Raw genomic sequence first — 12,151 nt, 5'->3', positions numbered from 1 at the left:
TGCTTTGAGAATGTGTAGAAAGTCAAGATTTTGCCCCCAGCGTCGCTCTAGTGGGAGCCCCAACCCTGGCAGGGTTTCAGGGTGTGTCTTGCTTCGGGGTTTCCTAAGCCTGTGGGAGGCAGGGGCCCTGCACTCTGAGAGCCAGGTGGAAGGGTGAAAACCTGGGGGCCTTCCCAGCACTGGACACAGAGGCCAAGGTTCTTGGTGTTTATTGGCTTACCAGGCCACAAAAGCAAAATCCAGCAGCAATACCGGCCTAAGAACCTGTCCGCCTGCAGGTCCTGAATGGCTGCCCCGAGTCGAGACTCCAGAGGTCAGTGGGTTCGAGCTGGCACGGAACTGAGCCACTTGCAGCTCTCAGAGCCGTGTTCCCTAAGGCGAGAAGTGAGGGGGGTAAGAAATGAGCCATTCCCAAGTGCCCCAGGGGAGAGGTGGCTTCCCTGGGATGCAATGGAGCCAGGCAGGTGGGCTGGGGGGCCTGATTGCAAGTCCTGAGTTCTTTTGCTCCCAAAGCACCTGGGAGGGGACTGGGAGGGAAGCTGCCGCCATCCAGCAGCCCAGCCTGTTTCCTACCACTCCTAATGTGGAATCAGACTCAGGCAAAGGACGTGCAAGCTAACCCCTGCATGGTGGTGCCAGCCTGAGAGAATGATGGTGTGTGCCACTGAGTCTGGGCACAGCAAGGCAAAGGTTCCTGGACTTAAGCACAGTCGATGGGGCACATGGGCCCTCAACGAAGCTTAGTTCCTTACTGTTTCCATTATTGCCCCTTTTCCTCCTGGGAGCAGCGGTATTCCAGGTATCATCTCTTGCAAGGATTAGGCCAGGGCCTGGGCTGGAGCTCTGGCTTTCGGGGTACCCACCTGCCTCCTTGGGATCCTGACTGGAAGAGGAGGCTCCGGATGTCAGGGCCCAGGCTGGCGGGGGTGCACGGGTCCAGCACGTAGTGGCTGCCCTGCTTCCGACGGACCATCTTGTCCAGCCGCGGACAGAGAGGGATGCAGGGCACCTGCGCGTAGGGGCTCTGCAGGTTGGCAGCTGGCAAGGGAGGAGGAAGCAGGCCGACCCAGCTGAAGTCCCAGCTTGGCCGCATCCAGAGCTGGGTGGGTTTGGGTAAATTGCTTAACCTCTCTGAGCCTCTGTGTAAGCTGGAGGTGAGTACCCACCTCACAGAGCAGACGGTGAGGATTAAAGGGATAACACACTGAGCACAGTGTAAGGGTTAATAACAGCTCACACAAGAGCACATGTCTTTGTGATGGGTCCTGGCAGTCTGGTAGGCACGCTAGAGAGACTCCAGAAAGCTCCTAGCCAGCCCATGACTTGGCACACAGTCGGAGTCTAATCAGTGACACCTGCTTTTATGGGGAGGCAACCTTGCCCAGTGAAAAGAGAACAGGTTTTAGAGTCAGACCTGGCTATACAGTGCCTTTTCTAAAACATGTTAGCTGTGGGGCCCTGGGCCTTGGCCTTAAACTTGCTCAGTTCCACTGTTCTCACCTGTAACATGGAGTGAATACATGATCATCAGCATTAAATTCTAGCCCATCTACAAAGGGCCTAGCACCGGGAGTGACCCCAGCGGGTGTTCAGTAAATGGTGAGCTGGGATTGCTAATTACCCGCCCTGCTCGGTGGAGGCTCTTGGGACCAACGTGTGCTCAGGGCTAAGCCCTGGGGAAGAATGCAGAAGACCCTCATCAGAGGGCTAGAGGTGGGATACCGTGATTCTCAGACCACTGGCTGATGCGCACAGTTATATGCCCGAAGTGGGAAACCATGTCTCTCGGCTCCTGGGTCTGGCTGTGGGGGCCCAGGGAAAGAGGAGAGCAGAGTGTTCACAGTGCCCAAGGCCCTCACCATAGTTCTGCTGCTTCAGCCGGCTCAGGATCCTGAGAACCCTTCGTTCTGGGACTTCCAATTCTGCCTGCTGGGGATTGTAGGGAAGCTTCTTCCGGGACCGCAGCCGGCCTATGGCTGTCTCCATCTCTCGGGCCTTACAGGTGCCCTCCTTCAGCTTCTTCTGGTAATAGCTGGGGAGGCAGTGCCCACCCAGCTCAGCCTGGCTGTGTTTAATTTACCCCTCCTACCCCCCTCACTCTTTCTGAACTCCTGTTCTGTCTGGCCAGCTCTGGGACAGGGACACCAGCCCAGGAGTTAGGGGACCTGAGTTTTGGTCCCAGCTCTGTCATTAACTCCCTGTCACTGCCTTGCTTTGGGCTCCAGTCACCCGGACCCTCCATCTGCAAGTCACATGACTTCGGGCTTCAGGTCCGTCCCCTGTCCCCCTACCCCCCTGCCCAAAAAGGGATCAAACAGGTAACAAAGCCCGTCTGAGCACTCAGCAACGTGGCCGGTGGAAAGAGCCTGGTCACTGTCACCTCTGCTTTCTTCCACTGATATTTTTACCTACACGTACGCATGCTCTGTAAGACAGCTGTGTGATTAACCTGCTCCCGAGTTCGAGTTTTATTTTCTAGACTTACTGCTGCTTATCTGCCCACTAGACTGTGGCTCTACACATGCATTCAGCAGATACCGAGTGGCTCTTTTCCTCAGGCCAGTGCGCGTCTAGGTGCTTGGGGAAGCAGTGCAGGAGATCTCCACAGAAGGTCCCTGCCTCCTGGCATCCCAGCCCCCCTCTCTCTCTCTGGCTACCACAGCAGTGACCACTGCACATGGACTTTGAGCAGCTTTGCACAGGGACAGTCGGAGGTGGCCTCACCTCAGGAGTCTCCTGCCTGGAAGCTTCTTTGATACCCCGAGTGCAACCCGGAAGTGCAGGGGAATGACACTGCCATGGGGGCCACCTTTGACCAAAGGAGCTAGCAGCTGAGGTACATGGGTTTCTCTTTCTTCTCCTGACAGAATTCTGAACCACTATCCATAGTCTCCTCAGAAGATCCTGTGGGTGGCTGACTCAACACATGCTTTTATTGGTTCCTCCTCTGGTCCCATTCCTTCTCTCACTCCTCCCTGGAATCCCTTTCTAAATTGACCACCTAGGCAAGCACCTAGTAGGAAGGACTGTGAACAAATAAATACAGTACCTGGTTGGTGGTAGTGGGTGTAATGAGTAAAAGCTGGACAGTGGGTAGTGATGAGGGACGATGTTGCTCACAGGAGCCAGCAGGATCTCAGAGGTGGTGATATTTGAGCAGAATGAGGGGAGGGAGCAAGTCAAATGGATATCTCTGGAGGAAGAGTCTTTCAAGTAGAGGGAATGGCATGTGGAAAGGCCAGGAAGTGGGTGAGAGCTCAGTGAGCTCTAGGAATGGCAAGGAGGCCAGGAGAGGCTAGGGCCTGGTATGTGAGGAAGAGTGGGAGATGTGGGCATCGGAAAGGCAGAGACAGACCACCCAGGGCTTTGAGGCAGTGGTGAGGGGTGGGCATGCTACTCTTGGTGCTGGGAAACACTTAAGGCTTACGTTGCTGGTTCTGCTGTGGTCTCTGCCTATCTCTGGGGCCTGGAATTTGGGGTTTTGATGAGCTTCACACATAGAACACAGAAAATGAATATCAGAGCCCTCACATGGAAGTTGGATCTAGACCCCTGTGTAAAACTAGGCCCTGAAAAGGCAGCATGTGGAGTAAAAATGATGACTTAGAAAATAACTTCACCCCACAGGGGCCAAAGGGACAAGAGCAAAATGTGTGCAACTTTCTCAGTCACAATTTTAAAGGAAATTGCTTGTTCTCCACTTCCTCTCTCCCTTTCCCACGGGCTTGAATTCAGATGTGTTGCTGGTAAATTAGCTTAGGTTTGATCTAGGAAATGGTGGGAAAATAAGTTAGAAAGAAACAATAAGTTGTGTGCTGGGCAGCCTTGTCTTCCTGCCTGCTTCTTCTGGAGTGTCAATATAAGAGAGAAATAAACTATCTTGTTTCAACTGTAGTGCATGGGGTCTGTTCCTGAACTAATACACCAATATAGAATTCTATACCCAGCTAAACTACTCAGTGCGACTATAAATAAACTCTTTTGCAGACACATAAAATCTCAAAAATTTTGTATCCCATGCATTCTTTCTCAAGAAGCTGCGGGAGGACATAGTCTTCTAAAATGAGGGCATACACCAAAACAGAAAAGATATACATAGAGAAAACAGGAGATCAACACAGGAGATGCAAAGGTAGTGGAAGCTGGTAAAGGGGAATCCCACATTGGTGGTGCAGTTGCCATAAAGGACAAGTTTAGATTAGATCACTACAGTGTAGAAGACAGAATAGGGCTGCTGTTATTGCACCGGTGATTGAATCACTTCCCATGTAACCCAAAAAAGCTATCAGGGTAACATGCGCCTGTTATTTTTTAACTAAACCAAACAAACCAAGAAGGATTAAGCAAACCAAGAGTAAGGCATGTACTCTAACAGAGAATCCTAAAGAGGAAAGGAAGAAAGAATTCCTATGATGACAGCAGATCCCCAAGATAACAACTCTGCAACAGGCTTACAAAATTAATCCAAGGGGCGCCGGGGTGGCTCAGTGGGTTGAGCCTCTGCCTTTGGCTCAGGTCATGATCTCAGGGTCCTGGGATCGAGCCCCACATTGGGCTCTCTGTTCAGCAGGGAGCCTGCTTCCCCTTCTCTCTCTGCCTGCCTCTCTGCCTACTTGTGATCTCTCTCTCTCTGTCAAATAAATAAAGTATTTTTCTAAAAAGAAATTAATCCAAAAATAAGAATAATGAAATTATTTAGAACATGCCTTCAAGAAAAAGAAACTCTAAGAAGGTGGCACAGGAATTATTAATGGGTACAAAGAAAAAAAAAACTAAGGCAATCATCAACTTCAGGAGTTAGACAAGGAAAGGGGCATCTGGGTGGCTCAGTTGTTAAGTGTCTGACTTCAGCTCAGGTGATGATCCCAGGGTCAGATGCAGCCCCCCATCCAGCTCCCTGCTCAGCAGGATGCCTGCTTCTCCCTCTCTCACTCCCCCTGCTTGTGTTCCCTCTCTTGCTGTCTCAGTGTCTTGCTATCAAATAAATAAACAAGCTTTAAAAAAAAAGGAAGTCATAGTATAATAAAATACTCAGCTGTTAAAAATTGCATAACCATAATAATGGACCCCCCCCCCAGAATTTAGTAAAAAATGATAATATATTAGAACAGGTAGAGGGGAGCTTAGAGGATGGTTGTATCAGACAGCTAAACCCATACCATAATTGGAAGTCAATAGATACATGTAAAAAAAAAAAAATCACTAACCAAAATATTGTAGTACATGCATGTTATTTCAAAATGAGAAGAGAGTCAAAAGTATTTGTCTTGGGAAGGGACACTTCAGGGAATGGGGTACTACAAGTGTTTATTACTAACCTTTTTGCACTACTTGGTTTTTCCATTGTTCTTAACTTTTTTTTTTAAAAGATTTTACTTAAGAGAGAGAGAGACAGTGAGAGAGGGAACACAAGCAGGGGAAGTGGGAGTGGAAGAAGCAGGCCTCCCACCAAGTAGGAAGCCCGAAGCAGGGCCGAATCCCAGGACCCTGGGATCATCACCTGAGCTGAAGTCGGACACATAACAACTGAGCCACCCAGGTCCACTGGACTATATGTGTTTTTTTGTTGTTTTTTGGGTTTTTTTAAACAATGTATACATTACTTTAAATTTTTAAGAATTAACTGAAAGGATAAAGTTATGTCAGTTGAATACTAACCAAAGGATTTCGGTATAACCATATTATATTTAAAAAACTAGGTCTTACGGCAAAAAGCATTACTAAAGACACAAATGATTGCCATATAATGATAAAATGTTCAGTTTGTCAGGAAACAAAATTCTAAACATGAAATAGAAGGCAAAATCTGATAAAACTACAAGGAGAAGTAGATAATTTTATTATCACAGAAGTGATAATGGATACTGAGCTTTGCCAATGTAGCATCAAGAAATCCATATACTATATGGGGATGAATGGATGTGGCTGCATTTGATAAAAGTTTAACTGTAAAAACAGAGCAAGCTAGGGTGCCTGGGTGGCTCAGTCGTTGAGTGCCTGCCTTTGGCTCAGGTCATGATCCCAGGGTCCTGGGATGGAGCCCAGGCATCGGGCTTCTTGCTCAGTGGGGAGCCTGCTTTCCCTCTCCTACTCCTCCTGCTTGTGTTCCCTCTCTCACCGTCTCTCTCTGTCAAATAAACAAATAAAATCTTAAAAAAAAAAACACAAAAACTGAGTGTGGCCTGCAGCCCATAACTTGCTGACTTCTGTCTACCGTAGGCCTTACCTAAAACTAAAATCCGTAGGAGAAACAGAGTTTGGAAGTTGAGTCTACCAAGTTAGAGGGTTTAGGTAACACCTGGGCCTTTCACAAATATGCCTGAACAAAATAAAAAACCAAGACTACATAAACTGGCAAGGAACTGCCCACAGGAACAAAAAATGCTCATCAAAGGAAGAGTCCCGCTTCCAAACAAAACAATCCAGTCTCTAATGCATATCGTCTAAAATGTCCAGGACACAATAAAAAATTACCAGACATGACAGGGTGCCTGGATGGCTCGTCGGTTAAGTGTCTGACTCTTAGTTTCAGCTCAGGTCTTGATCTCAGAGTCCTGAGACTCTGACCCTTGGCTCAGGTTATGATCTCACGGTCCTGGGACGGAGCCCCACGTCAGGTTCCCTGCTCAGCAGGAAGTCTGCTTCTCTCTCTTCCTCTGCCCCTCCTCCCATTCATGTGCTCTCTCTCAAATAAATAAAATCTTTTTTTTTAATGTTTTTTTTATTTATTTGACAGAGATCACAAGTAGTTAGAGAGGCAGGCAGAGGGAGAGGGAGAAGGAAGCAGGCTCCCCGCTGAGCTGAGAGCCCGACGTGGGACTCAATCCCAGGACCCTGAGATCACATGACCTGAGCTGAAGGCAGCGGCTTAACCCACTGAGCCACCCAGGCGCCCTAAATAAAATCTTTTTTAAAAGGTATTAAAAAAGGGGGCGCCTGGGTGGCTCAGCGGGTTAAAGCCTCTGTCTTCAGATCAGGTCGTGTTCCCAGGGTCCTGGGATTGAGTCCTACATCAGGCTCTCTGCTCAGCAGGGAGCCTGCTTCCCTTCCTCTCTCTCTGTCTGCCTCTCTGCCTACCTGTGATCTCTGTCTGTCAAATAAATAGATAAAATCTTTTTTAAAAAGTTTTAAAAAGGTATTAAAATATATATTCAAATAATTGAAGGAAAATCTGATCTTAATGAATAGAGAAACAAACTACAAACATGAAACAAATGGAAATTCTAGAACCAAAAGGTACAATAACTGAAGTGAAAAAGTCTGAACAGTCGTTGTAGCAGACTGGAGAATTAGTAAACTTGAAGACAGATCAGTAGAAATCATCCAATCTGAAGAACAGTGGATTAAAAAATTAAAGACAAATGAACAGAATTCTGTTTCTGGCCATAATGAAGGACCTAGTATGAACTTGTCCTCCTGCCATAAATAAATATATGAAACTTGTGAGATATTGAACAATAGGCAGCACAAGACTATAGTCCCTGAGGGGAGAAACCAATGAGGTGAGCTGACCGGTTCTCCAGAGAACTTTGCCTGGAGGTACAGGAAGTGGCACCCAGGCAGAACCGTCGTAGACCCACTGAGGTAAGGGGACAGACAGTGTAGCTGGTGAACATGGAGGCCACAGGGATTAGTGTATCAGGATATCAAAGAGATAGGAGTCATGTAAAGAAAGTTGCAGAAATACACATGGGGTTTTCTTCAGTTTTTGGTTGCATACTAAGTAGTACACACATAGTGTGAAATTTCACAAAGCCAGACAAAGAACAAAAAACAGAAGTAATTACCAGGGTTAACCTAGGGCTGAGAGACACATGACGTTCCAACAGAGCAGAAGCTCTTTGTTGAACACCTGTAGAATTAATAGAGCTCTTAAATGAGTCCTCTTTCAGTAGTTGGGACTGAGTCCTAGAGGAGAGACTACACTGGATCTTCCCTAACAAAGCTTTATTTTTATTTTATTAAAAGATTTTATTTATTTATTTGACAGAGAGATCACAAGTAGGCAGAGAGGCAGGTAGAGAGAGTGGGGGAAGCAGGCTCCCTGCTGAGCAGAGAGCCCAATGTGGGGCTCTATCCCAGGACCCTGAGATCATGACCTGAGCTAAAGTCAGAGGCTTAACCCACTGAGCCACCTTGGTGGCCCCCTAACAAAGCTTTAAAACCTTGAAAGAGGGATACCCCCCTGGCAGAGTTGGTACAGCATGTGGCTCTTGATCTCAGGGTCATGAATATAATAAGCCCCATGTTGGGAGTAGAGTTTAATAAAATAAAATAACATAACCTTGAAAGAAAGAAGATTATCAGTAACATAACATAACGTAACATTAACGTAACGTAAACACCTGCCCTCTAGTTCAACACTTTAAAGAATAAAATCCAGACACTCAGTAAAGTGCCACAATGTCCAGCATCCAATCAAAAACTAACAGGCACGAGAAGCAGGAAAGTACCAATAAAAAAAGGAAAATCAGAAAAAAAAAGAAAAATCAGTTTACAGAAACAGACCCAGAAATGACAAAGATGGCAGAATTAGCAGAAAAGGACCTTAATTGAGGTATTATAAATATGCCCAAGGATTTGAAGGAAATATGAACAAGAGGAAAGAAAACTATGAAATAGAACTGAATTAAATATTTAAATATGAAAAATGCAACAGCTGAAATGAAAAATTCACTGGATACACTTAAGAGGAGATTAGACACAGCAAAAGAAAATACCAGCAGGGGCGCCTGGGTGGCTCAGTGGGTTAGGGCTCTGCCTTCGGCTCAGGTCATGATCCCAGGGTCCTGGGGATAGAGCCCCACATCGAGCTCCCTGCTGGGTGGGATCCCAGGACCACCTGAGCTATAGGCAGACACTTACTTGACTGAGCCACCCAAGCACCCCAGGAAGAAACATTCTTATCTCAAGAGATGCGGAGCCTTGGCTGAGAGAACTCTGTAATAAACCTCCTTAAAATAACTCTTATCTTCCCTTAGTCTGCCCATATAGTTTCACTACTATTCCACATTCACTACTCTCTGTTCAACCTAGGATAGAAACACTTAGGCCGAGTCATTTCTTTGGGTCTTCTTTTTCTTGTGAGGGTGCCCAGATATGTGTAAATAAGATTCATATGCTTTTCTCCTCTTCATCTATCTTTTTTTTTTTTTTAAGTTTTCTTTCCTTATTTAAATGATCTCTACACCCAATGTGGGACTTGAACTAACAACTCTGAGATCAAGAATTGCATGGTCTACTGACGGAGCCAGCCAGGCAGGCATCCCTCCTATTCATCTATCATATGTCTGTTCCAGTTGGAAATTCTGAGAGAGTAACAGACAGTGTTTCCTTTCCTGGACATCAAATGACATTTTTATTTGAACAAAGGAGAAACCTTGGTTATTCAGCCTTTGGTTTTCAGTGGATATTTCTCTAAAAGTAGACGAAGTTAGCCTGTCATTGCAAGGAGAACAACTGACAGCATTTTTTGCCTCTGATCAAATTAAAGCTTTCAGGAAAAAGTTAGACTTTTGGGAAACTTAAACCCATCAACATGGGCACATACATGTCTTTATACAAAATACTTTATAGCAGTGAAAATGAATGAACTATAGCCACACACAACACTTCTAATACTTAAAGACTTTCCTGATACTAGTGGTGATATTAATTATAATATCATAGTATAACTATACTAATTAATATAGTGTCATAGTATATATATACTAGCTATATATAGTGTATATAGATATAAATATACATATACTAATTAAAATGAAATGTGCTAACACCTGGGAGATATGCAGTATTTTCCAAATGACGAGTGCACGTTACCAAAACATTCGTGGGAGAAGGGCCGTTTAAACTACAAGATAGGGGCGCGCCTGGGTGGCTCAGTGGGTTAAAGCTTCTGCCTTCTGCTCAGGTCATGATCCTAGGGTCCTGGGATCAAGCCCCGCATTGGGCTCCCTGCTCAAGTGGGGAGCCTGCTTCCCCCTCTCTCTCTGCCTGCCTCTCGGCCTACTTGTGATCTCTGTCTGTCAAATAAATAAATACAATCTTTAAAAAAAATAAACTACAAGATAGACCAATAGACTCTTCCATTTAAGAGTACAAGCGCTTCTGGCTGGCTCAGTTCGTAGACTGTGAGGCTCTTGAGTTTGAGCCCCATGCTGGATGTAGAGAGTGCTTAAATAAATAAACTTTAAAAAATAAATAAAGGAGTACAGGGGTACCTGGCTGGCACAGTCAGTAGAGCATCCGACTCTTGGGTTCATCTCACGTCATGATCTCAGGGTCATGACATCAAGCCCCGTGTCCAGCTCTCCGCTCAGCATGGGAGTCTGCTTGGGATTCTTTCCCCCTTCCTCTCCCTCCCCCTCTGCTCCTCCCCCTGCTCTCTCTTTTTCTCTAAAAAGAAATAAAATATTTTTTAAGATTTTTTTTTTAATTTGACAGAGAGAGACGCAGTGAGAGAGGGAGCACAAGCAGAGGGAGTTGGAGAAGCAGGCTTCCCGCCGATCCAGAAGCCCAATGTGGGGCTTGTTCCCAGAATCCTGGGATCATGACCTGAGCTGAAGGTGGATGCTTAACCAACTGAGCCACCCAGGTGCCCAGAAAGAAAAAAAGTTTTTTTAAAGATTTTTATTTATTCATTTGACAGACAGAGATCACAAGTAGGCAGAGAGAGTGGAGGAAGCAGGCTCCCTGCAAGGCAGAGAACCCAATGGGGGGCTCTATCCCAGGACCCTGAGATCATGACCTGAGCCGAAGGTAGAGGCCTTAACCCACTGAGCCACCCAGGTGCCTACATAAAATCTTTTTTTTAAAAAATGAGTGTAGGGGCGCCTGGGTGGCTCAGTGGGTTGGGCCACTGCCTTCGGCTCGGGTCATGATCCCAGGGTCTTGGGATCGAGCCCCACATCGGGCTCTCTGCTCAACGGGGAGCCTGCTTCCCCCCTCTCTCTGCCTGCCTCTCTGCCTACTTGTGATCTCTGTCAAATAAATAAATAAAATCTTAAAAAAAAATGAGTGTAAAGGGATGTTGGCCTAAAAGTATAAAAACTACGCTCTTTAGAATCTTTTGCCCATGTGTCCCAGGAGACATATACAAGAATATTCACACTGTTTCTACACAGTTGAAAACTGAACATAACCCTGATGGCTATCAGCAGAATGAATAAGTATACTGTGATATAGTCACACATAATAGTATGTAGCAGTTGGGATACCTGGGTGGCTCAGTCAGTTAAGCATCTGCCTTTGGCTTAGGACATGATCCCAGGGTGCTGGGATAGAGACCCACATCGGGCTCCCTGCTCAGCGGGGAGCCTGCTTCTCCCTCTCCCCCTGCCTGCTGTTCTTCCTGGTTGTGCTTGCTCCCTCTCTCTGTCAAAAAAATAAAAATAAAAAAAAATAGTATGTAGCAGTGAGAACAATAAATGATTTTTTTTCAGAATTTATTTATTTGACAGACCAAGATCACAAGTAGGCAGAGAGGCAGGCAGAGATAGAGGAGGGAGGAAGCAGGCTCCCCGCTGAGCAGAGAGCCCAATGCAGGGCTCGATCCCTGGACCCTGAGACCATGATCTGAGCCAAAGGCAGAGGCTTTAACCCACTGAGCCACCCAGGTGCCCCAAGAACAATAAATGATTGATAATTACTCACAAGGATGTGAATGAATCATAAAAACATAAGGTTGAGGAGAAAAAACAAGTAACGAAAGACTTAAGACAGTATGAGTCCATTCACAGAAAGTTTATGAAAAGTGGGGTGCCTGGGTGGTTCAGTGGGGTAAGCCTCTGCCTTCAGCTCAGGTCATGATCCCAGGGTCCTGGGATTGAGCCCCGCATCGGGCTCTCTGCTCAGCGGGGAGCCTGCTTCCCCCGCCCCCTGCCTGCCTCTCTACCTACTGTGTTCTCTGTCTGTCAAATAAATAAAATCTTTTTAAAAAAATAAAGTTTATGAAAAGGTGAACAATAAAGTACTCAGGAATACAAATGAAGGTGAGTAAAGACCAGAGCGCCACTCCATATCTACCAGGAGGAAGACCGACAATACCAAATTTGCACAAGATGTGGAGCAACTGGAACTCTCCTACGAATGGTGGGATTGTAAAATGGTGCAACCACTTGGGAAAAGGTCTGATGAGTTCTCAGAAGTAAAA

General features: G+C 46.2%; 1 protein-coding gene across 6 annotated transcripts in view; it reads right to left on the bottom strand.

Moving 5' to 3' along the window:
• Window positions 1-193: 193 nt before the first annotated feature.
• The window catches only part of SPATA21 (spermatogenesis associated 21), a 34,544-nt gene continuing 22,586 nt past the window's right edge, over window positions 194-12,151 (bottom strand). For all 6 annotated transcript variants that reach the window (XM_032302089.1, XM_032302087.1, XM_032302086.1 and 3 more), the window contains 3 exons: window positions 1,860-2,032; window positions 864-1,038; window positions 194-372 (listed from right to left, as the gene is read on the bottom strand). In XM_032302089.1, the coding sequence (XP_032157980.1) occupies window positions 315-372; window positions 864-1,038; window positions 1,860-2,032 (406 nt within the window). In that variant the 3' untranslated portion in view covers window positions 194-314. The remainder of the gene's footprint in view (window positions 373-863; window positions 1,039-1,859; window positions 2,033-12,151) is intronic.

The sequence above is a fragment of the Mustela erminea genome, chromosome 10, assembly GCF_009829155.1.
Source record: "Mustela erminea isolate mMusErm1 chromosome 10, mMusErm1.Pri, whole genome shotgun sequence".
Lineage (NCBI taxonomy): Eukaryota > Metazoa > Chordata > Mammalia > Carnivora > Mustelidae > Mustela > Mustela erminea.
Note: the sequence above shows the minus strand (reverse complement) of the source record. Positions and strands in the feature narration are given on the sequence as shown.